This window comes from Peromyscus leucopus, chromosome 22 (assembly GCF_004664715.2).
Source record: "Peromyscus leucopus breed LL Stock chromosome 22, UCI_PerLeu_2.1, whole genome shotgun sequence".
Classification (NCBI taxonomy): Eukaryota; Metazoa; Chordata; class Mammalia; order Rodentia; family Cricetidae; genus Peromyscus; species Peromyscus leucopus.
In genome coordinates this window covers 20,772,463-20,797,683 of record NC_051081.1, presented here as the reverse complement: position 1 = coordinate 20,797,683, position 25,221 = coordinate 20,772,463, and the positions used below count along the sequence as shown (strand labels likewise).

At 47.9% G+C, this 25,221-nt stretch overlaps 1 protein-coding gene across 1 annotated transcript; it reads right to left on the bottom strand.

Moving 5' to 3' along the window:
- Window positions 1-663: 663 nt before the first annotated feature.
- Window positions 664-25,189, bottom strand: Abcg5 (ATP binding cassette subfamily G member 5). Its single transcript, XM_028892611.2, has 13 exons — window positions 24,882-25,189; window positions 24,175-24,296; window positions 19,194-19,330; window positions 19,013-19,111; window positions 16,414-16,546; window positions 14,383-14,522; window positions 13,148-13,277; window positions 12,237-12,450; window positions 11,930-12,135; window positions 11,481-11,619; window positions 6,545-6,730; window positions 2,054-2,166; window positions 664-934 (listed from the first exon to the last, which is right to left on the bottom strand). Exons 1-13 carry the CDS (start codon window positions 25,025-25,027, stop codon window positions 741-743), a joined length of 1,959 nt encoding a protein of 652 aa, XP_028748444.1. The 5' UTR covers window positions 25,028-25,189; the 3' UTR covers window positions 664-740.
- Between the last annotated feature and the right edge of the window lie 32 nt (window positions 25,190-25,221).

The following is a 25,221-nucleotide window of genomic DNA, read 5'->3' as shown; positions in this document are numbered from 1 at the left end:
GCTGTCTTTGCTGGGTATCAGGGGTGTTCACCAACATCTGTCCAGCAGCTGCCTGATGTGATCAGGTGACCAGCCCATCATGTGGACAAGCACATGTACGTGTGACTTTCAGACGGCAGCGGGAGTTCCTTAGCCCCTCTGTAGAAGACTTTCTCTGGCAAACCCAGAACATTTTCCTGTATTGCTCTCGGTCAGTAATCACACACACTTTGGTTTTATCAAATTCTTTATCAAATGTAAACATGATTTTTAAAACAGGCTTATTTTTCTGTGTCTAGAAAAAAAACAGTCAAACTAATCTCCCATAGGTTTATGAATTATTCTTATTATTACTATTATTATTATTATTTACATCCTTGGACAAGTTCAGTCACACTTTCCAAGTACCACATCTTCCCACAAGCTGGACCAGCAAAGGACTGTGCACAGTTTCCATTGCACTTGGAGGCCTGGATGGGTGCAAGGGTCACAAGTGGAATCATAATGGTTAGAAGACAACACTCGCCGGGCGGTGGTGGCGCACGCCTTTAATCCCAGCACTCAGGAGGCAGAGGCAGGTGCATCTCTGTGAGTTCCAGGCCAGCCTGGTCTACAGAGTGAGATCCAGAAAAGTCGCAAAGCTACACAGAGAAACCCTGTCTCAAAAAAACAAAACAAAACAAAACAAAAAAGACGACACTCCTCTGTTGTCCATGGCAGGTACACCTGCCCATTGAACTCTTTCCTGGCTGGTATTGTAACTATCTGCTAATAAGGTAGTCCCGGACTTTAAAAACCAGTATCCCTAGGGTGACAAGCACTGGGATGAATGCGTATAAGATCAGAAAGTTTGCCGTGAATCTGGATGTGGCCCCTGGGCAGGTTCTCTCGATGAACTGGACTCCTTTGGTCATGGAACACATTGGGTTATATGGCATAGAGGTATTGGAGCTACCTGCCAAGGGAAAGATTGACAGTGTCAGCTCTGATGCATTTCAGGTTATTTAATCACAAATATTTCCCTGATGTTCAGAAAGCGGTCAGCACGCTAAGTAGCCTTCTTAAATGAAAGCCACGCGACATTCTGGAGAACCCGGAATCAACAGTGAGATGGAGCAAGAGTGAGTCTGGGGGTCCTGGCTTGGTTTGAAGATGGAAAAGTATTAGATTGTATTTTGAGAATAGATACATTCCGCTATTCCTGGTTGTCGCCTGCCATCAATACCCTAAAAGTTACTGGCATTGTCATCTGAAAACATTTAACCACTACTCTCCGCCATACACTGGGATTTCCAGTGGCTGGGGGCCCTTGTGTTCCCACTGCCCTGGCTTGGAGGTTGACCTGCGTCTTAAAAATAAATGGGTTTACCCATCTGTATTCTATACACATTTGGGGAACAAGAGGCCACGTTTGCTTGCTTTGGTTTGTTCAGTGATCTAGGAACTATCTAGAATATACTAGCAATTACATAGACCTGTCGCTTGTAAGAATATCAAGTGGCCTCAAGCTGTTGACTATTGACAGGAGACTGACTTGACCAGTGACTATTTTCCATTAAAAAATCAGAGAAAATGGTGGGCTTTATTCAAATCAAGGTTTGAAATTTTTATTATGAAAATACAACATTTCTAAGAGTTTGGCGAGATGGCCTATTCAGTAAAGTGACTGCCACAGAAGCAAGAAGACCTGAGTTTGAGTCGCCCACATAAAAGACGGGGCATGGTGACACACACTTATAACCCCAGCACTGGAGAGGCCTGCGTCGCTGATGCTTCCTGAAGCCAGCCCAGCCTAATCAGAGAGCCCAAATCCCAGTGAGAGACACAGTTTCAAACAACAAAGTGGGCAGCTTCAAAGGGCAAAACCCAAGAAAATCCAAGGTCATCTTCTGGCTCTCTCTCTCTCTCTCTCTCTCTCTCTCTCTCTCTCTCTCTCTCTCTCTCTCTTTCTCTCCCTCTCCCCCTCTCTCCCTCTCCCCCTCTCTCATAGCATTTCATCCAAAAATACATTTCCCTAAGAAATTGCTTACTTAGAACAACATGTAAAAATAATATTGTAAAATGGAATACTTACCACAAGTGAAATTCAGCCCATAGAACTCATTGACTACAAGAATCTCACAACAGTATTTTTGGAATGTAAAATAACTCAAGATTTTAAAAGGAATAGGCATTTCTTCTATGTTTCTTAAGAAAAAGAAAAAAAGAGAAAGAAAAGTTAATAGGTTCTAGTAAATAGTCTTATTACATGAAAAAAACAGTCTATGTTTTCTAATCTAAATATAATCTTCCATCTCTGTTATAAAATGATGCTTACTATGAAGTCTTCAGTTAACAATGAAAACAGTAAATATATAGCACTGCCCAGAAACGACTGTTGACATTTTGGTGATATGGTAGAAAATGTGTGTGTGTTTATGAAACCCCCACTGTGTGGAACCAGGCTCCTCACACTCTTTTTTTTTTTTTTTTGGTTTTTTCGAGACAGGGTTTCTCTGTGTAGCTTTGTGCCTTTCCTGGAGCTCACTTGGTAGCCCAGGCTGGCCTTGAACTCACAGAGATCCACCTGGCTCTGCCTCCCGAGTGCTGGGATTAAAGGCGTGTGCCACCAACGCCCGGCTCTCACACTCTTGATCTTTATTCTCCCAAATAGGTCTCAGTCATCCCTGCATGTCAGTAAGTGTGGCGCTTCATCATTTCTAACCTGGCAGACCATTTCAGTAGAAACTTAAGAGACTCTCATGACCATTGACTGGTTCATTCTCTCTCTCTCTCTCTCTCTCTCTCTCTCTCTCTCTCTCTCTCTCTCTCTCTCTCTCTCTCAACATTACTTATATAAACACGCAAGAAACCATACACGTAGTACACACTATATTAGGTGACGACTGTGACGTCTGACTAAGCAGAGATCAGGAGGTCCTCAGGGTGACGTGAGGACCAGGCTAGCATACGAGGAGGAAAGTTGGAGGCTGCAAGCAGAAGTTCTTCCTTGGGTTTTGGTTTTGGGGTTTTTGTTGTTTGGGGTTTGGGTTTAATGGGGTTGTTTGTTTGTTTTTGTTTGGTGTTTGGGGGATTTTGTTCTTGTTTTTCCCTTTTGTCCCTTTCTTTATTCTTGAGAAAAACATGCTCCTCTCTGGTCTGTCTTGGGAGAAACTCCCTGCCAATATTGATTGCCTCTCGGAGCACGATATGGTTTCTATCAGTAAAAACATCTTTTGGGACGAGAGAGAGATGGCTCAATCGTTTAGAGCACGTGTTGCTCTTGCAGAGGACCTGGGTTCGATTCCACACCTGCATGGTGGCTCACAGCCATCTGTAACGCCAGTTCCAGAGGATCTGACACCCTCTTCTGGCCCCCGCAGGTACACAGACATACATACACGCAAAACATTCGTATACATAAAGTAAATATAATTTCTCTTTATAAGATTCTAATTCTAGCTTCTTTGGGGATTTTTTTTAAAGTATGCTATCCCTAAAGAACTCATACCATAGTTAGGGACATAGAATATGTATCCTCGATTCCACAAAAATACATGGAAGTGAACTGTTGGTGTCAAGAGTGTGTACACAACCAATACCACACGCCCATGATACCCTCACAATTAATATTTATTGTCTCACCTATTCCCAGGTGGCCCCTGAGCCCCATGACTTTAGTTACTGAAAGTTTTCCAAGATCAGAGACTGTGGACTGGAGAGGGTAGGTAGGGACATGGGAAAAACTCATGGAGGAGAAAGGCCACTTACGGAGGCAGAAATGGCCTAAGCACAGGCCAGCTGGCCCCGCTGCTGGGGCTGGATAAGTATTCAGAATAAGTATTCAAGCTAGAACGGAGAATGGCAAGTGGGAGCAGAGGGAGATGAGCTTAGAACAACAGAGCCAACAGTAGTTTCAGGGTCTTGAGATGAGTTGACCTTGAGTAACCATGGAAACGATCAAGTTGAAATAGCGTTTTAAGGAAATTAATATAGCACCGACAAACAGAATGGACCAGAATAAGGGGAGACCAGTAAAACAGGGAGAGCAGGCCGCGATAAAAGTTCAAGTATGAGGTGACAAAGACCTGAACAAGGTAGTGGCCACAGGGGAATGGCTGCCCTGCTGCATGCTGGTGCTTTGAGGTCAGAAGAGTGTGCCCTCATCTCTTACATTTATCAGGAAGGAGACCACACAGCCAGTGCCTGAGCCCTGTGTGGCAGCCCAAGAAAGGTCATCCATTTATCCAACAAATCCAACAAATGATTTTTGCAAACTTGCTTGGCTCTAGGTCATGGGCTGGCCACTGAGAAAGACTAGTGATAAATGGGGCATGCTGCCGCTCTCTACTGGCAGTCTCAAATATAGAGAGAGGACGCAATGCAAGATGGCCCTTAATGGGCCTTGTGTGTGTGTCGGGGGGGGGGGGTGTGCTTCAGAGACAGCATCTTCAGCCCCGGGGCCAGAAGGCAGGCTCTGGACAGGTGACGGGGGACAGGGTGGAAGGCACAAAGGAAGAACAAGATCCTGCCACAGAAATCCTGGACTGCTTTCAAGAGAGAGGAACTGTTTATTCGCATGTGTTGCTCTGTGGCCAAGAACACGAGAGTGTTTGCCAATGATGGCCATGGCATCCCTTTTAAGAATGATCATCCCCTTTCCCCCAAAACCCAAGTGTGTGAAATCGTGACAGACTGGCTGGCGTTCTAAAGATCTGAATACATGAAAGAGGAGACGTTGCCCACCCTGGGTCTACCTCGTTGGCTTGATTCTGAACCTCTGGGCTGACTTGCACAGTTTTCAGAGATGTTACCAACCACTTCATCAGCAGAGACACATGGAGTGTAATAGAAAGGTTGTCCTTTATGGATGGAAATGCGGTAGCTCGCCTTTATGTAGTCTAGGATGCTCAGCTCATAGCATGCTCTCAGGCTGGTTGTCTCATCTAGCCTGAAGAGGTAGCTTCTTATCTCAAGATTTCATACATGAGGAAACCAGTTTTGATAGAAAAAAAAAGTGACTTGTTCACAGTCAGACTGCAGCTACGCAACAGAAGAAGCTTCTGGTCCTGGGTCAGCCGTCTCCAGGAAGCATGTGCACTGTGAGCATCCTCCTAGGGGGTGGTCCTCGAACAGCCAAATCCAAGCCTAACTTTCTTACTTGAAAACAAATTACTCCAACTCTCACATAAATGGAATTACATTTAAATAGATGCTCACTTTTTCATTGTTTCTTCCTTGATTTTGTCGTATGTGGGGGCTGTGTGCATGTGCGCACATGTATGTGCATGCTCATGTGTGTGCCCCTGAGCACACATGGGGAGGCCATAGGAGGATGCCATGTGTTCATCTCTGCCTCTCCCCATTCTGTTCCTGTAAGACAGGGTCTCCCACTGAACCTGAAGGCTGTGGTTTGGGGGGTAGGCTGGTTCCAGCAATCCTCCTGTCTCTGCATACCCTACCCTAGGTGCTGGGGCTCCGGGCCATGCCTGGCTTTTATGTGGGTGTGGAGAACCCAAACTCAGGTCTTCATGCTTGCAGAGTATGTCTTTTCCCATGGAGCCATCTCACACAGCCATCACATTCCCTTAGGGTTGTAATTTACGTACTGGGTCCCACATGTAATGTTGCCTGGAGAGATTTCGCTCTTTACATTTTTAACCCCTTTTGCTACTAATTTTAAAAAGTGTGTTACATGAGTGTATGTTCTTGGTTACAAAATGATATATAAAAGAAAAATTATAAAATAAAATGTGATGAGGAATTGAATATCACCCAGAGAGACTGTTAGCATTTGGCACACGTCCACTAATTTTTTTTTTTGAATAGTACTTTATACTATTGGCTTTTTTCTTATCTAACTGATTTTAATTCCGAAATACCGTACTTATCCCCTGTGACTAAATCTTTGCAAGCTAGTGGGAAGGTGGGATGAACAGGGCGAGCCCCATCCCCCTTTACCAGAGTAGGGGGTTCTAAAGAGATGACTTAGCAGTTAGGAACACCGGCTGCTCTTGCAGAGGACCTGGACTCAGTTCCCACCGCCCACATGGTGGCTCACAACCATCTGTAACTCCCGTTTCAGGGGATCCGATGCCTCCTCCAGCCTCTGTAGGTCCCAACACATACACGGTGCACATACATACATTCAGGCCCTCACACGTATGTATAATATAAAAATAAAGATGTTTTAAAATGAGACTTGAGAGCTGTAATGAAGCCTCACTTGTACCAGCTAGAGAGGCGCTCACATGCACACTGGCTATAAATTGGGCTGCGAGTGTTCTTGGAGAATCTAGGTTGGTTCCTTCTCTTGTTTTCCTAGCTTGCTACCTATGAGTCACATCAACAATGTGCTTACCTTGTTGTGTCCTGATGTCCAATAAAGAGACATCATACTAACAGACAGTGAACAGTTCAAGGTCTAAGGCAATCATGGTTGGCGAGCAATAGAAACAGCCCAGACCACAAGGTGATCACTTCAACCAGCGCCACTCAGCTCTCTGGGTGTTTATGGCCGTCATTATTTGGTGATCCTTGACCACGAATCATGCCAGACTACATCTTTTTAATCATTTCCTCTTACCTGATAAATCCAGATCCAACGAGCAGTCCAGAAATGCTCAGCAGAGCGACAATACTGTTGACAATGTTGGGGTTTTGGACCATCCCGAGCAACACCAGAGTGAGAAATTCTCCAATTAAGTGGGGGGCCAAGAGAGCAGCGGAGAAGTACCCGAATCTGGCAGCCTCGGGATACAAGCCCAGAGTCCTAGAAAAACACAAGTCTTCAGGTTTCTCTCCAAGCACTGTCATTTCAGAAAAAGACGACACTTGCCTCCTGTGAATAACTCCTTGCTGGCTAATGGGAGGGGGAATTAGCAGGGTGAGCCACGGGCCCCTTTGTTAACCCTCCTCGGGACAAAGCTGACGTTTGAGCCCACTTACTGCCATCGACTTCAGCTCAGTGGGCATTGCCTGTTATAACTTCTTCAGCTCTCGTGGCAAAATATTAAATTGCTTCGACAACAGTCACACGGGCTGGCAGATGTAGGGCTGTTAAACTCTCTGGGTCTCTTCATAAATAGCTGTGTTCTTCACCCCCATTCCGAACCTAATGCTGAGGGCTCCCCCACCGCGCTGCCCAGAACCTCATCCCTATCCTTAGGATTATTGCCAGCATGAAATGGCTCGCTAATTTGTCCCTATGCATTGCCTTTCCACTCCCTCCCCCAGTGTCTTTTAGTCTAAGAGCCTTGATTTCACCTTCATGGCCTTGTAACAAGCTCACCTGTGTCTGTGCATTTTCCTTGTATATGTCTGTCAGCAAATTGTTCTCGCCAGTGATCACGTGCCTTAAACTCTCATTAGACTCGGGGGTCCATCGGTCCATTTGTTGAGCGAGGAAAAGAAACCCCCATGTTTCAGCTACGCCCTCCCAGCCAGTCCTGAAGGCTGTCCTTTCCTCTTGCCCAAATCACCATGTGTCTTAATTATGTTAATTTTCTTCTCAACCCATAGCCTTGGGGCTTTGAAAACAGTCACCTTTGGCAGTTTTATAGTGTGAGGGTAAGGATCATCTTTTCTACTCTAATCTTTTCCTTCAGTCTTTTAACTATCCTGATAAGCCATTCACAGAAATGTCTCCTCGTCAGCTGCTCTCCCTCCTAAATCAGTCACTTGCTGTGTCTTACATCGGGAGTTCTCAGAATCTTCCAGTTCCAAAAATTCAGACTGTAGTTTGGAAGTACGGCCTGCTGCCCCATGTCCCCAGCCCTCTCTGACTCAGATCCTGGCCCGTTTTTCTGCACCGTCTCCTTCCAGGAGCCCTGCTCACTCCAGGGACCGGAAGTAAACACAGCATATTGCTGTACCAATTGGACCCACTTGGCTACTTTGCCGCTGTGATGTAGCTGGCTTTGGGATCTGGAACTGTAATTCCTGTTTGATAGCTGTTCTATTATATGTAATTTTTACTATGTTAAAATCAAACCCTTCCTTTTTGATTAGATAGAAAAGGGGAAGTGCTGAGGGATGAATTTCTGTATGAAGAGAATATGTGTTGCTCCCATTGGCTATAAATAACGCTGTTTTGGCCTATGGCAAGGCAGCTTAGAGGCAGGCAGGAAATCCAGGCAGAGAGAGGAGAAGAAAGGCAGAGACAGGGGAGACGCCCAAGGAACAACATGCCAGCAGACCGGCAAGCCACGGAACACGTGGCAAAACATAGATTAATAGAAATGGGTTAATTTAAGCTATAAGAGCTAGCTAGCAAGAGGCCTGCCATATGCCATATACATACAGTTTGTAAATAATATAAGCCTCTGTATGTTTACTTGGCTCCCAGCGGCTGCAGGACTGAGGGCCAGGCAGGACCGGAGAAAACTTCTGCCTACAGGGATCCCGTAAGGTCTTCTCATTACATCTTGGGGTCCAGTCTCCTCTCATCATGGTCTCATCATGGCTGTCATCAACCTCGACTTGAAGTTACTTCCTCTCCCACTTCCCCAATTTTATTCTTGTCTCCATTCTCAGGAAGAGAACTCGCCTCCCGTAAAGCCTTCTATCACAGAGCTACATCCAAGTCCTCGAATCGTTTTTGATGGTTTTCCTTACCACATACTAAGACAACCACTGTTTAAGCCCAACAGTCATGGGATGAGACATGCTGATTTCTTTTCCTTGCTCTCCAAATGGACTATCGGGCCCCCAAGCCTACTGAGAGTTTAAGACACACAATCGCCAGTGAGAACAGTTTGATGTAAGACATCCACGAGGAAAGACATCCACAGATCAAGCCAATGTCCCTTTTCATACTATCCTCCACCAGCTCAGATCCTCACTGCTCCCTCCAGCTCATGCCCTGTTCCCCTGTAAAGTAGAGTACACCCCCACTACACTCCTGAAGCTCTTTTCTGGAAGGTGGCAATGACCTCCTCATGTCATGTCTTACCTCCTTCAATCTGCACTGGTACTGAACAGGCTTATCTCACACACACACACACACACACACACACACACACACACACACACACACACACACAAAGAGAGAGACAGACAGACAGACAGACAGACAGACAGACAGACAGACACAGAGTTTTGTGGTCCTGGGGATTGACCCCAGGGCTCTGAGCATGCCAGGCAAGTGCTCTGCCACACCCCAGCCTGACAGCACCCCCTTCTGTTGCCCGTGCTCTTGGTTCCTGGACCTTTGCAGACATGGAGCCTCCCTGGGCCATCTGCCCTCTCCATCTGAAGTCCAGTCTGTTAGTAAAGAGATTCTCCAGACCCAACCCAAGGGAGCCCCTGTCTCCTGCAATGTCCTCTCTTATATCCTGTTACCAGAGACACTCAACTGAGTGGTCGGCGCCTCCCTGACCGGACCCCAAGGTTTTCATTCTCAACTTGTGCTCTGCTCCCTAACCCTTCATCACGTGACCACAGCACACCAAATGCTTCCATTGCAAAGACCCCTATGAGTTTGCTTCTGGACCTGTGCCCTTGTCTGCTGGTGGCCCTGCTCCTTCCTCTCATTAAACCATGGCTTATTCAGTCTTTCTACAGACACCTCCAAACTTCCTCTCCCCCAGACTCTCTGCCCACCCTTGAACACAGAAGATTTAGAGTACTATTGAGTGTAAGACAGAGAGTGAGCGAGGTTCAGGAACTAATCATATACTTCCTTGAATTAAAGTTGCCCCAGATTCGTTCCTATGCACAATCCCTCATCCGAAATGCGTTAGGCAGATGTATTTTTTGAATGTGGAAACTTAAGAGTTTTGGAAAGGCAGGCCATATTGCAGTGGGGTCTGGAGCCCTCAAGCATGTTAATATTTCTGCTAAGCAGATTCTTTGTGCGGGATTAGCATAGCGACCTGGTGTTGGTTCCAATCATACTCCGCCATTGAATGAGTTCAAGTGGGGCATGCTGGGAAAGAGCTGTCACAGCCCTCTAGAATGTCTGAGGTATCTAGATTTCAGAATCTCTAGCTCCAGGGCAGGACCCTTGAGTTTACTGTTCAGTGACTCTCCTGTAGCACCCAGTACTGTGCCTGACACAGTGGCCATCCACTGCTCTTTCTGTAACTCGATGGAGACATTTTCTACGTGGCCAACAGCTTCACGCTGCTAGAAATGATTCTCCACTTCTATGTCTGAAAAATAGTCATGATGTGCATGCCTGGCTCCATCTGGTTTAAAACCACACCCAGTCTTCTCAAGTCTGGTTGAACCAGCTCTTTCTCACAGTTGGTGTCTAAAATAAAATCAAAGTCTTTGCTTCATAGGTCTTAAAGAGCTATGTGACTTAACGTGAGGATCTTGTTAAATTAAGGACCTAATTCAGTAGGGCTGAGACTGGGATTCTGCATGTGAAATAAACTGGCCATCGTCAGTCCATGGCCATGTTGAGTAGAAAGAGTCCAAATAAACAAAGCCTTCAATTTGCACTCAACCTTGTTTTACTCAAAAATAATCCCATTTTAAAAATTTGCTCCCAGGACATGAAGGGAACATTTTACTCTGAATCCATTGTCCTGAGTGAGCTAGGCCTGTGCTTGTAGCACCAGTCAGATTACCCCACATTGTTTCCAAGCTCAGAGAAGAGGGGGTGCCATCAGGGCTGGCAAGAAAGGCTATGTGGTTCCTGTCGTGGTCCTCTGTTGGAAGTCCACCCTCATGCTGATGGAAGACAAGCAGCCTTAACTCTGTGAGTAAAAATGTCTCCCAAGAGACCTGCAACCCTTCATTCTGGAGCTTGTACCAACATGCCCTTGGTTATTTTGCATGTAGTTTGTAAAAACAATTCATATTGTATGTCATGGCATTGTGGCGGTGGCAATTAGGGATCTGCAGAGGGATCCAATCAGTGAAGAGGAACAGTGTCTCAAGAACCGCAGGCTCCCTCTTGGCACAGCTGAGTGCCTTGACACTAACGGAGTCAGGACAGGCCGACTCATGTCCTCCATGTCTTCCTGGGGCAGAGCCACATGGAGAAGAGACATGGCAGAGACAGGTGGGGACCATCTGCCTACTCGTGACAACACAACAGGTGTCTTAACCCTGCACGTTTTGAGTTCTTGCTAAAGTTCTAAGAAATGAAACTCACAGAAGTGATGTTCCCCATCCTTCCTCCTGTGGCCACCGCTCTGCTTCCTAAGCGCTGTCAACCCACCAAACTGCGATGTCCTGGTCCATTGGCAGAACTTCAGGTTGGCGGGGCTGCTGCAGCCTCGAAAGGCCACCTGGGTCCTGCCCCTAGGTCCCAGCTCCTCGTGAACTCTCTTCTCTAGCCCAGACCCTCAGAGCACGAGGCCTGCTGTTCCCTGGCATCGTCTTGCTGGCCTGCTCTTGGGTCCCATGCAGCCCTCAGTGGGGTCATTGGTAATAAAATACCTGCCCTGAAAGGCAGGGTCATTGCACCAGACATGGAATGGAGTGGTTCGCCCCCTTGCTGTCTTTCCATGTGTCCCATCAGCCCTCCACAGGGAGCCTGGCCCAGGTGCCCCTGAACCCCACCTTACCAGTAACACACACTGCTGAAAAGCACCGTGGCGATGATGCTGAAGGGGAGCGCATGCAGTACGTAGGCCAGCAGCATCTGCCACTTCTGGTACAGGCCATCCTGACTTTCCCGGTCACTGACAGCTCTCAGCATGGGAACTGGCATGGAAGGCATGTTCCGGAAAAGTCAGTCCCCACACCACGGAGGGAGGAAAGGCTACCCAAGCTGAACTTGGGGTCTATCGGGGCTGAATCAAGAAGGCAGCCAGGCAGACTCCACAATCATGGAACAATACATCCTCCCGCCTCAAAATTCTACACACTGCCTGGGGACAGTGTGGTAGCAAAGATGCCACACTTTACTTTCTTCTCTGTAAAAATAATAAAACGGAGAGCTTTTGGAAGGTAGCAGCTGGAGCAGATAGATTCGGTGGGGGCAGAAATGTACCGCCCACATATAGGCACTTACACAGATTCACAGCATTGAGCATGCCGGTGTACGGGGTGGCACCCACGAGCTGATACAGCAGACCCACTCGGTCCTGGATAGCACCCTTTAGTACGTTGTTCTGGACCCGGAGAAGGTAGAAAATGAGGAACAGACCCATGATCAGATTCTGAACGAGACGCATAATCACCGCCTGCTTGTTCCTCATTAGGTTTCTCGTCACTCTCCTGAAAACCAAACGAGCCGGCTTTAATCCCTTTTATTTCATTATTGGTAAATGTCTGTAAAGACCTAAAGTGGGTCTTGGCTGTGTTTCCAAAGCTCTTACCTCAAGAGGACACCCAGTTTACAGAACATTCCGGGAGGATCTTTCGTTTTGAAAGGAATCATGGGTAAGGTTTTCAGGTGTTTTGTTCTTTCAATATTCTCCAGGATTTTGTGACAGATTGCCGATTCTTTGAAGGCAGATTCGAGCATCTGGACTCGCTTGTAGGTTTCTATTTCTCGCTCTCTGCTCTGGGTATCCACTGACGTCAAGTCCACTGAAAGTTTTCCCCAAAAGATATGACTCATGTGTTCCTAAATACGCGCGCACACACACACACACACACACACACACACACACACGCACACACAGGCGCGCACACGCACTCATGGGATGCACCTGGAAATACCTGACTCACCAGTTGCTCTGACCCTATCCCAGCAGAGAACGACCATCCACTGCATTAGAATGTCTACAGCTACCCAGAGAGGCCCCGAGAATCCCATAACAACTGCACGGGAGAATTCAGAAACTCAGCTCTGACAGAGTCTGAGAGAGAAGCCCCATTTTATTCTCTAGTAAGTCACTGGGGCAAGTTAATTGACCGGCCAAATTTACTCCTTGAAAAATAAAAGAACATCAAAATGAACAAAAAGAAAAAAACAAAAACCTAGACGAGCGGCTATCACGGAAATCAAAGATAAAAAAGATTTAGGGCTGGCGAGAGGGTTCAACAGGTGAAGGCGATTGCCGCCAAGCCTAATGACCTGACTTTGATCCCTAGAACCCACATGGTGGAAGGAGAGAACTGACTTCTTCGGGCTGTCCTCTGACTTCCACATGTAGACCATAGCACATGCGCGCACACAGAAATACATAAATAATAAAATCCTAAAAGAGATTTTTAAACAGCCGTGATGGTGCAACTGAAAAACAAACCCCCCCCAAAAAAAAACAACCACAGAAACACTTACTGTAGAAGTCGAAGGGGTTGGAATGTTCGGGACAAGGGTAACCACACTTATTGAAGAAATCAAGCATTTCCTCTGGCGAGCCGCAGAACACCAGCTCTCCGTAAGTCAGGATGGCAATTTTGTCGAAATGCTGCTTGGACAACAGACGGTGTCAGTGAGTGCTCAGGTGGCCATGTTCTTATGGGAAATGCATTTCCAAGCAGCCAGTTAGTCCTCTGTTACCTCGACCATGCATCAGTGTTTGTGTGTGTGGGGTGGGGGGGGGGGTTGGGGGGTCCACTGGAGATAAAGGAGGATACCCCTCTGCTTCCCTGCCTGGGTTACCTCTGTGCATGATGGGTATTGCTGTATGGCATTGGGCCCCAGCATCACATTTGGGCAGAGAAAACCACTGAGAAATGATGTTGAGCAACCCGAGATGTGTGTGTTGGTTGTGTTTGAAGTACTAGATCCTCATATAGTAATTAATAATAATAATAATAATAATAATAATAATAATAATGGATAACTAAAAGGATACTGGGGGATCAAATGAAGTTTCTTTTGTGGATAAAACCTGTGATTTTGTGACAAAATGGAGCTCCGGTGGCTAAGTGGGCCATGATGCCACATTGCAGGGTCTGTGTGTGTGTGCGTGTGCGTGTGCGTGTGCGTGTGCGTGTGTGTGTGTGTGTGTGTGTGTGTGTGTGTGTCTCCCTCAATTGCTCTCCACCTTACGTTTGAGACAGCGACTCTCACTGAACCTGGCACTCATGGATTACGCTGGACTGGCCAGCCAGCCAGCCCCAGCGATTTTCCTGTCTCTGCCTCCCTAACACTGGAATCACAGGCATGTGCCTCTGTGCCCAGCATTCATGGGCATGAGAAATCCAAACTCATACAGCAAGCACTGTATTACCAACTGAGCCATCTCCTCCAAGCTGCCATCGACAGCGTTTTACCAACTGTGTGATATTGGCTCCATTTTGAGTCCTTTCTAAGTTAGGCTCTTTTTCTTCTTCTGTCGAGTGTATATGTGGATGCCCGGCCCCAGGACTGCCTTGTGGACTAAACGATTGTGGACCGAACGATCTAGTGTGCAGAAGAGACTTGGCATGTATTAGGTACTGAGTAAATCGGGGCCCCCGGCCCTTTCAATCACTGGTGTGTGCTCCTTACCCTGCCCTGCCTTTCCTGGTTCAAGACACCACACCCTTCTCTTGAGTTGAGTAGTACAAGAAACGGCATCCCCTTACGTGGAAGAGCTCAGAGCGAGGCTGGTGGATGGTGACGATCACGATGCGGTCCCTGCGAGCCAGCTCTGCCAGGAGGATGACGATCTGATTGGCAGTCATGCAGTCCAGTCCTGTGGTTGGCTCATCGAACATCATGACCTCTGCCGGCAAAGAAGGGTCAGACGTCTGAACCACTGCCCAGCATGCTCTGTGCTTTAACACTCAGCATTCTGACCAGTCCTTCCTCGGGCCTGTCGCACCCCATCCAAACTGCGTGGCGAGAAGCAGCCGCATGGAAACTGGCTTTCAGGAGATAGAACCTGACCTGGGAGGGCCCAGCTCTCAGCTCTGGCGCACACCTGGAGACAGGAGAGTGACCAGATCAGGCCTCTTTGTACTCTGGACTACTTGGGCTCCATGCGGGGGGCACCCGCAGAGAACAGGGCTAGCAGGCAGCCTTTGGGGAGGCTAAGCAGAGGAGCTGACAGTTGCCTAGCCCAACCTTGTTTTCTATCGGGGCACGTTCCAGTACTAATAGGGTGTTGGCACAGTGAAAGAATGAAACCAAGTCTGAGATGGGGCGGGGGGCGGGGGCGAATGGATGGGCAGGCACTGGTTGTGTTCTCTAGAAGTTTAACTGTAGCTTATATCTCCCCCAAAGTGACAAGGACTTCTTAGCATCCCGTGACCAAGTGCCGTTAGAAGAGGCAGGCTTGTTCTACCATGGGGTGCAGAAAGAGTCGAGATACAAAATGCTCTCTCTCATCATGTGTGATGAGGTGATAAGGTTTGTCAAGTTGGGAGAATGACCAAACCAGGTAGAAGGAGGCAGGGTGTGGTGATAGTGTTCCCCAAAATATTGTGCACCCTAATAAACTTATCTGGGATCAGAGAGCAGAACAGCCACTAGATACAGAGGCCAGAAAATGGTGGCACTCACACCTTTAATCCTAGCATTCCAGAGGCAGAGATCCCTCTGGATCTCTGTGAGTTCAAAGCCATACTGGAAACAGTCAGGTGTGGTAACAAGAGCCTTTAATCCCAGGAAGTGATGGCAGGAAGTAGAAAGGTATTTAAGGCGTGAGGACAAGGAACTAGAGCCTGGTTAAGCTTTTAGGCTTTTGAGCAGCAGTTCAGCTGAGATCTATTTGGATGAGGACTCAGAAGCTTCCAGTCTGAGGAAACAGGATCAGCTGAGGAATTGGCAAGGTGAGGTAGCTGTGGCTTGTTCTGCTTCTCTGATCTTCCAGCATTCACCCCAATAACTGGCCTTGGGTTTGCTTTTATTAATAAGACCTTTTAAGATTCGTGCTACAGCAGGGGACTGGCTACCCACTTTGTAGTGCCTTCTCCATGGCATATACACTGTGCCAACTCATAAACACTTCTAATCATAGAAGTTACTAGCCTTCCCTACAGGGCATAATGGAGTGGCCCTCATAAGTTAGGGTGGACAGGACAGACCTCATAGTCATGGAGGGTTCTGGCACACAGATACACAAACGAGATACTTTAGGAGATGGTCAGTGCAAATGGTCCTTGTCATAGTAACCCAGTAACCCCATGGGTAAGTGAAAACATGGTCTAAGTCGAAGATGCGTGTAATACACCTAACCTACTGAGCACCACAGCTTGGTAACAACACACTGTAGGGCCAGTTGTTACGCCGCAAAGCCAACCAGGAGTATGGCTCACTGCTGCAGCCCGAGCATCATGAGAGAAGGTGCTACCCTTTCTCATTAGTCTGAGAAAAGAGCAGAATTCAAAGTCTCGTTGAGTGTGTGTCTCCTTCACTTCACCATAAGGCTGAACTGTGATACGTTGAGGACTGTCTCCCCAAGTGAGAGGCGCTCATCAGGAAATGAACTACATGGCATTTCCCAAAACTGGGGTCTCTGGTTTGGGAAACCTCAGAGATTTCAATCCTACGTGAACCATTTCTCATTGGGGACTGTGAAGAAAGGGCCCCAAACACCTAAAAGATATGGAGGCCCTTCAAGCACATGGAAGACACCCTGAGAGCATCTGGGAGTGGGTCTGGGTCCCACTTACTAGGGTCCTGAAGGAGTTGGGCTGCGATGGAGACTCGGCGCCGCTCGCCACTGGAAATTCCCCCAAAATTATGGTTGCCAATCATTCGGTCTGCCACGTGGCTCAGACTCAGCTCTTCCATGACTGCCTCTACCTATAAGAGACATAAACTCCAGGGCTGCCACCTGTAACTATGGTTGATACTTCAGTTTATGGGCAGGTGATGGCCCAGGAAAGATAACACTTCCCTAGAGTGCAAGGGCCACTCTCCGACTTATACCTTTGGGGAGAAAAGTCCATTGCAGTAAAATCCACTTGGTTTGATGTATAATACATAGGTCAGATTTAAATAAATGTTTAAAGTTCCAGGAGCGACAATATGTTTATTCTTGCAGCAGAAAAACATCCCAAAGGCATAATTATGATATAGATTATGTTAAGTGTTTGGGTTTTGAATTTTATTATCATAAATATTTTCTGTGCTTTTAAAAAAATCCAATTTGGTTTGAAGTGGCCCTGTCTCTCCTTGGTAACCCTAGTAAGTCCTGGAGGTTCAAGTGACCAATCGTGGTGTGGCTTTACATCAAAGGAGTATAATCCAGCTTCCAAAAGTAATTAAAAGCCATTCCGATCTTTATTCAAATCTCTTCGAGAAACTTCAAAGGGTACGTACCATGTAATCCACAGCTCCACTTCCATGCTTCTAAGTCCCTAACCGACTCTCTTCACTCCGCTTACACCCCGCGGCTCCTTGTAGCCCCCTTCTCCTTAATCTCAACTTTCCACACCAATAACATTTAAAAACAATCCTTATTGACTTTCTAAGAAGACTGGCCTTTCTTCCTCTCCCCTTCCTCAGCTTATTGCAGCCCCCAGAGACCTTTGGAAAAATCTCTACTTCCTCGTTTCCCCTTCCTTGATCCCTGAGTCTGCAGGAAGCCTGGGGGAAGCAGAGAGGATACAATAGAGCAGAGAATTTGTTCCCAGTCGCCTCTAATGAGATCGCACCCCTTTCAAAATGAAAAAAGAAAGAAAAAACAGAAACCAGCACATTGCTTTGAAAAAATAACCACAGTAGTGCAGGAGAAGAGGGGATGACATTGGAGAGGAGGTCCAGAGGACAAGAGGTAGCCACCATCGTAAATGGAGGCCTACAGAAGATGCAAATGGGGGAATAGAAGCAGAGATGTATCAGGAAGTTAGTATGATCCAGTCTGGAAAAAAAAAAATCTCCTCTTGGAATCAGATTGAAGGGTTCTAGAATTAAGCTTTGCTTGACATGTGGGTGCTATGAACGGAACCCCGGTCCTCTGGAAGAGCAGCCAGTGCTCTTAACCACTGAGCCGCAGAGCCGTCTCTCCAGCTCCCTTCTTAAAAACACGGTATGTGGGATTTAGATTTTAAAAAATACTAAAGCAAAAGGGGATCTGCCCTTTCCTGAATAGAGACAGAAGAGGAGGGGATTTGGGAGAGGGAGGTGGGGGTGGGGGAGAGGGCCTGGGAGGATGGGGGGAGGCTGTGCCCCCGGATGTAAAATAAATAGATAAATAAAAAAAAAAATACTAATGCAAACAGAGAGGGTAAGCTGCAGGGGGTCTGTGAGCTGCAGGTGTGGGGGCGGGGCTTGTTTCCTCCTCTGTCGCTGGTTAGGACCACCAAGCCCTGTGAACATATTTTTGCACACCTATCTCTCAGAAGAATACAGGTGTCTTTTTCAGACTGCAGAGTCCTTCAGAAAGTATGAGATGGGATTAGAAGGTGTGGATGTATCAATATCAAGATGAAGATAAAGCCCCCACCCCCCCACCCCCACCCCACCCCCACCCCCGCCGCCAATATCGGACAGAAGTGAGATATTGTATTTGAACAAGGCTGCTGAACGCCAGCCAGAGGCCAGACCAAGGAATTACCTAGAGAAACAGAACCCATGTAATAGCCTCACAGGAAAAGACAAATGAGGGGTCACTCTGGGAGGGCTGGGTTCCTCTTGAGTTAAAAATTGCCTCCCAGAGTTGTCCAGGATTCTCAAATGAAAGCAGCCTGCTCTCTCTCCAGGGCATTGGTAACAAGCCCACCTCCCAGGAAGCTGGGCCTTTTGCAGGTGACAGCCCTACCCGTCTTTATTCCCAAGAGAGTTGGGGCTGGGAGAGGGGGGGGCGGGGGGGGGCGTCCCAGTCCAGACAGAACCAAGCAATATTGCCAACTAAGGCTAAGGTGGGTTTGTTTACAGCTACTTCCAAACTGGGTACATTTAACACACATCCTGGAACCTAGCAAGGGTGATGACTCCATCATGTTTCTTCATGGAGGAAACTTAAGTCTACGTTTCATGAGGCTTCTTCAAGATTAGATGGCTCCGTGGGTAAGGGCATTGCTACCACGCCTGTCCACCTGAGTGCGATCCCCTGAAGCCACAGGACCAGGAGCATCATACCAAACCAGATTTAGGTTGGACTGGTCACATTTCAGGTGTTCCAACAGCTCCTGTAGCTGCCACTAAGGAGGTGGAGCAGAATAAGCCAAGATGAAAAGGGACGGGCCAGGAGGTGGCAGGGGGAGGGACTTCTGAGGCCCAGGGCCTTGACCCCTGGGAAGTGGCCTTCACTTGAGTTTTATGTACCTTCTTGTTGTAGAAGTCCGGAGAGCTACGGCGGAGGGCGAGCATCGCCGTGTAGTGCAGCGTCTCGCGCACCGTGAGACTGCTCAGAAAGACGTCGCTCTGCAGGAAAGGGGACATCAGGGTCGTCGGAGCCCCGGGGCGGGGCGGGGGCCGGGGTGGGTCAGGCCGGGGACGCACCCACCTGCAGGACGTAGGAGAAGCAGTCTTGGAACTGGTCCCTGCGCAGCCGGCGGCCGTTCACAAACACCTCCCCTCCCAGGGTCCCTGTGCGCCGCAGCCTCCCGGAGATGGCGTCCAGCAGCGTGGTTTTCCCCGAGCCTGGGGGCGGAACAAGAGAAGGCTCTGGAGGAGTCTCCGCATGAGAATGGGGACACTTCTCCAGACCCTTTATGCTTCAATGGAACCCTGACTGCACCTCTTTATGGCAACCCTGGGTGAAAATCCCCAGGTCTGAACAAATCCCGTTTGTCCCCTGAGTGAAGAGGGACAAGCCACAGAGGCCAAATACCACGCAGAAATGTCTTCTGGATTTGGTGACAAGCAAGTCTTGCCCTTGGTAGGGCTGGAATCCAGGTCTGTAGATGTTCGGTATTTGCTCTTTATACAAGATGGCTCAGCCAGTAAAGGGACTTGCAGCCAAGCCCGAGGACCTGAGTTCAGTCCCAGAGGTACACCGTGGAAGGAAAGAACGAATCACCAAAAGTTGTCCTCTGACTTCCACATACATGCCATGGCATGCATTTGCCCATACATATACACACATGCATAATAAGTAAATGTAGTGAAAAAATCGGGGTAAGAAAAATACAGGTTCAAAAAAAAAAAAAAAATTAAGTCTAGTGGTGGTGACGCACGCCTTTAATCCCAGCATTTGGGAGGCAGAGGCAGGTGGATCTCTGTGAGTTCAAGGCCAGCCTGGTCTACAGAGTGAATTCCAGGACAGCCAGGGCTACACGGAGAAAATGTGTGTCAAAAAACCAAAGAAGAACAAGAAGAGGAGGAGGAGGAGGAGGAAGAAGAAGAAAAAGAAAAGTACAGGCACAGAATAGGAAAGCCAGGGAACACTGTTGGAAGCATTTGGCCCCTGGTACCTAAATTTCTTTTTGTGATCCCTTAGGACTGTCCAGTGCTACCTGAATCCAGATGACATTGCTGGAGGCTTCTGACCTGTGGTGGTCTGAGACCCGGAATGTAGACTCTCAGACCTAATGAATGTGACTCTGCTTTTCAACAAGTTCCCATGAGTGTTTGGGGGCACTGGCTTAGAGGCCTTTGGGGGAAGCAAATTGACCTCAGCCTGCACCATGAGCCTTGGCCATAGCTAGCCAGCTGCTACCAAGAACATCCCTGCAGGGTTCTGGCCTGGTACTTGAGGTAACAGAGGAACAGGTTTCTCCTGTCTCCTCTGTTTTCTTTTCCCAAGGTCACATCACACACAAATTAGCCTGGGTCCCAGATTCCCTGGAGACAGGACAGCCTTTTCCTAGCCTTTCCTACCCAAGGCTACTGAACAGACTAACAAGAACACAGGCGGACGTTCTCAACTACCTGAGAGAGCCAGGGCATTCTGTCAGGCTGGAGGAGCCCACACAGGACCAGATACAAGGTTTTCTATTCAAGAGCCTTGTGGAAGCTGCTTTTACCACAAGGGATCCTAAGACAAGTTCCTATGGCAGTCATCATCTGTCCTAAACCATGTCTAGCCAAACTTGGCATTAGCACACATGTTCAGGTAGAGTGAACGAGAAAGAAGAATGGTCATATCCTTTAAAAGGAACATGCTTTCTGACGTCATCATTTTAAGGTAAATCCTGTCAATGTTGATAACATGCTGTTTATCACACTTCAGTGTTCATGAGACACACTCTGTTGCCGTTCTGCCCACACGTATTGTGTAGTCTGTTTGCAGTTGTTTTTTCTGTGACATTCAAATAATAGTTCGCGAGGGGAAACATCGGTTGTCGGATCCCCCACCTGTATTTATGGGTGTTAACTCAACTGCTTCGCTAGTGGCAAAGCCTAATTATCACAGTCAGGTATTTGTAAACTGTCTGAAACTAAAGGGTAGGAGCAAAACCATCTTCTTGTATTAAAAGAAAAAAAATGAACCGTGGGCTAGGGAAATGGCTCAGTGGTAGAGCACTTGGTTCAACCTCCTGCACTACACACTCACGGGAGGAGAAGGGGAGGAGGAGGAAAAGAGGAGGAAGGAGAGAAGAAGGGGGAAAGAAGGAGAAGGAAGAGGAGAAGGAGGAGGAGGAGGAAGGAGAGGGGGAAGGAGAGAAGGAGGGGGAAAGGAGGAGAAGGAGGAGGAGGAGGAGGAGTGACCCACATGAGCCAGTGGGATTATGTCCTGACTTCCCAGACACAATCCCTGTGCTTCCCGAGTGGTGTCTCCAGCCAGAGCCTTGAAGACCTCTTGGATGGTACCTGGCCCTCAGTGGCGTTTGCTACCTCAGCCTGTCCTTTCTCTCTGTCACTGCAGGTGTTCACACTATCAAGGGTGAGGCTTCTCAGCCTCACACGGAGACCCTCGGGGTTCTCCTGCATCCCTCTCTTCTCTCCAGCTGTCTCTAAACGTCAGACTGACTACGCAGCAGAGAAGAATGCCACTCCGGGGATAGAGCCTTAGTCGAGTGCGCACACACAAGCCTCCAGGTGACTGAAGTGGTGTTAGGAAGTGTATTGGAAGCTGACTGGGGTCAGTGTGCTTAGAAAAGAGGTTGAGGGTCAGGGAGATGGGTCAGCTGGAAAACCGCACACACTTCAAGCAGGAAGACTTGAGTGTAAACAGAGCCAGCATGGTGAGGCATGCTCATCCTGCCGCGTGAGGATCCCTGGGTTTTGCCAGTCAGCCTCGATGCACCAGTAAGTTCCAGGTAAAGGCGAAAGACCTTGTCTCAGAAGACAACATGGGAAGCCAGGCATGGTAGCACATAACTTCAATCCCAGCCCTCCCAGGGCAGAGGCAGGCAGATCTATGTGAATTTGAGAGCAGCCTGGTTGACGGAGCAAGTCCCAGGCTAGCCAGGACCACATAGTGAGACCCTGTCTCAACAACACAAAAAACAAAAATAAGAATCTACCCATAAATTAAACACATACACAAGATAGAAGACACACAAGGTTGGGTCTTTACAAACACATGCACGTGCACAGACACACGCAAAATATTTAACTAATTAGCTAATTAAAATATAAAAGACTCAGGAGAGATTCCACAACCCTTCCATTATGTGAATAGAGGCAGAAAATAACTACTTATGAAGAAACCAGACGTTGTGGCTTGAATACAAAATGCCTCTTATATACCCAGTTGGCGGTGCCTTTTAGGAAGGTTCTGGAAACTTTAGAAGGTGGCGACTAGCTGGGAGAAGTAGGCTACCGGAGGTAGATCTTGTCCTGGTCCTTTCCTGTCTCTTCTCTCTGCTTCCTGTCCACCATGAGATAAGCTGTTCTACTATAACTCTCACCGTGATGGACCAAACCCTCAGAAACATCAACCAAATAAATCTCTCCTCCTTTAAATCATTTCTTCCAGATGTTCCACCCACAGTGACAAACACCTAATACCACAGCCCTCACCATGTGTCAGATCTGTCAGGCCCTTGGATGTCAGCCTCTTGCTCATAAGTCACCCAGTGTATGATATTTTCTTACAGTAACCCAATTAGACTAAGACAGCCAGGGAATTCCTTTTCACTTAATCTTCTCCGTATTATTTCATTTAATCTTAATCCATTACCATACAGCTGTGCTCATGGATTCAGTCTGAGGCTAGACATCATAATCCTTTCTGTATTGCTATAGAAAAATGCCTGAGACTGGACACCTGAGGCTGGGTGAATTGTAAAAATGTGTGTGTGTGTGTGTGTGTGTGTGTGTGTGTGTGTGTGTGTGTGTCCCATTTCCACAATGGGGGACAAGCTTGTGTCGCAGAGCTTTGGGAGACACACTCAGCTATATCCAAACAGTGTCATACCTGACTCTCACCAAAGACTCTCACCATGGCCTATTTCTAGAAAAGAGCAAGGTGAATGGACAGTGGATTAAATGCCAACAATTTGCAAGCAGCCGCTCAATCAAGAGGGTTTTATGAATCTAATAAGTCAGAATCTTTAAATTTACATATGCAGTTGAAACGCTTGTCGTGAACACTGCATATGCCTTGCAGGAATGCCATGCAGAGCCCCTCTTCTGGGCCAGTGTACCCCCTTCTCAGCGGCTGGAAATCTGAGGAGTTACAGCTATAAGCTTTGCAGGGACAGGAGAGGAAACCCCTCCAAGGATAATTACTTGTTAATGCCAGAACACAAAAACAATCATAGAAGTCACGTTCAAATATTCAACTCTTCCCTTGGAAAGAAGGGAAGAGCATGGGGAGGACACACAGGGGACCCCAGTCTGGAAAGCTCGACTCCTTAGGGGCAAGGCTCAAAACAAACAAACAAAAAAACCATGGTGTACTGATAAGACTTGATGCTAACATGAACTCTTTCTTAGTATTCTCTGGTCTCAATTGTGTGTCTGATGACTATCATAATGAAAAAGGCCAGGGGGATCAAGACTATGAGTTAAATTCCACCTGCCGAACACCTTCACAAGAACTTTCCAGAAGTGGAAATACCAATTGAAAATAGAACGGGAGGTGGGGGGGGGCGAGTGAGGGGGAGCGCTGGAGAGATGGCTCAGAGGTTAAGAGCACTGGCTGTTCTTCCAGAGGTCCCGAGTTCAATTCCCAGCAGCCACATGGTGGCTCACAACCATCTGTAATGCGATCTGGCGCCCTCTTCTGGCTGGCAGTCATACATGCAGACAGAACACTATACACATAATAAATAAATCTTAAGAAAAAGAAAAAGAAAATAGAGCTGAGGTTGGGGCTGGGTGGTAGAGGACTGACTTACTTAGCATGCCCAAGGCTCTGGATTTTATCCCCTGCACCACCAACAATCAATCAAACAAGCAAACAAACCACTTACTTGTTGGGCCAGACTTCCCACTCTTCCCAGGGACTTTTCTCAACGCTCCACTTTGGTACCAGGTCCCATTCACAGACATGTCATTAGATTTCATTTCAGGGCCGAATGCATGGCCTTCTAGTGAAGCCGAAGCCTCACCAGAGTCCTCCTTGGAAGTGCAGAAGCCCTCCAGTTGCTTACCTGAGCTGCCTAAGATGCACATTATCTGTCCACTCTCCATGTACAAGGAGACATCTTTGAGAATTTGCCTCTCCCATCGCTGCTGGAAGGATCTGACGTTCCACCAGGGCCCGACACGGTTGCTTTAAAGTAAATCCCACAAGGGCAAGAGCAGTGTAGGGTCCTGGAAGGGGCCAGGCCCTTGCTTCCCAACCCCAACCCCAACTCTAGCCCATCCCGACATCCCAGTTGCTCCCGGACAGTTTGGCGGCTTTATTTCAGCCTCTATGCCCCGCTCTCCAGTCCTCGGAGGTGTAGTGACTACCGATTGGCCACCACCCAAGGAACGTGCCTCTCAATAGCTGCTCTGAATACTGGGTCTCTCGGCTGGCTGGCTGGCTGCAGGATAGTAACCTGCATGTTGTTTATTCTTGAGGTGAACCCTACATTCCTTCAGCAGGCTTCGTTCCACCTTGTGCCCCCCCCAGCACCCCCACTTTCCAAACCCTCTCCATCTATGCAGGGTATCGGGTGGACAAGCCAAAGAGTGGGGTGTGAATGACAGAACTTGGGGCAAAGCAAATGGGCAGTGGGGAGCTACTCACTGGCACTCACTGCCCACGGGCAGCTTTGCCTCCTTCCACCCTGATCTGTGCAACAGGAAGCCCAAAGCCCCCCGGCCCACAGAGGGTGGGAAAGCCCAGTTTTCTGCTGTGGGGCACCCTTACCTGACGCTGAAGGAGACATGGAGGACGCTCAGGCTGTGCCGAGCCTCCGAGCCAGTAACAGATCCCTCCTCCAGGGAGCTCTGAGAACTTCTGTTGACGTGAGGCCCTCCGGCTCCTTCTGGACTCAGAAAGGGCAACTCACTCATGGTCAGCAGGAAACCAGTGCAAGTGAGTTTTCTAGTGGCCTGTCCCTCTCCAGAGTTGCTTCAACTGAGGAGCCAGTGGGAGTGTCCTGCCTGGTCTTCCCTCATGAGACAACAGGACACCGATTTGGCCACCGATGACATTATCTGATGTACCTTTAGCCAGAGCGTCCTTATCTCAACAGTACGCGGAACAC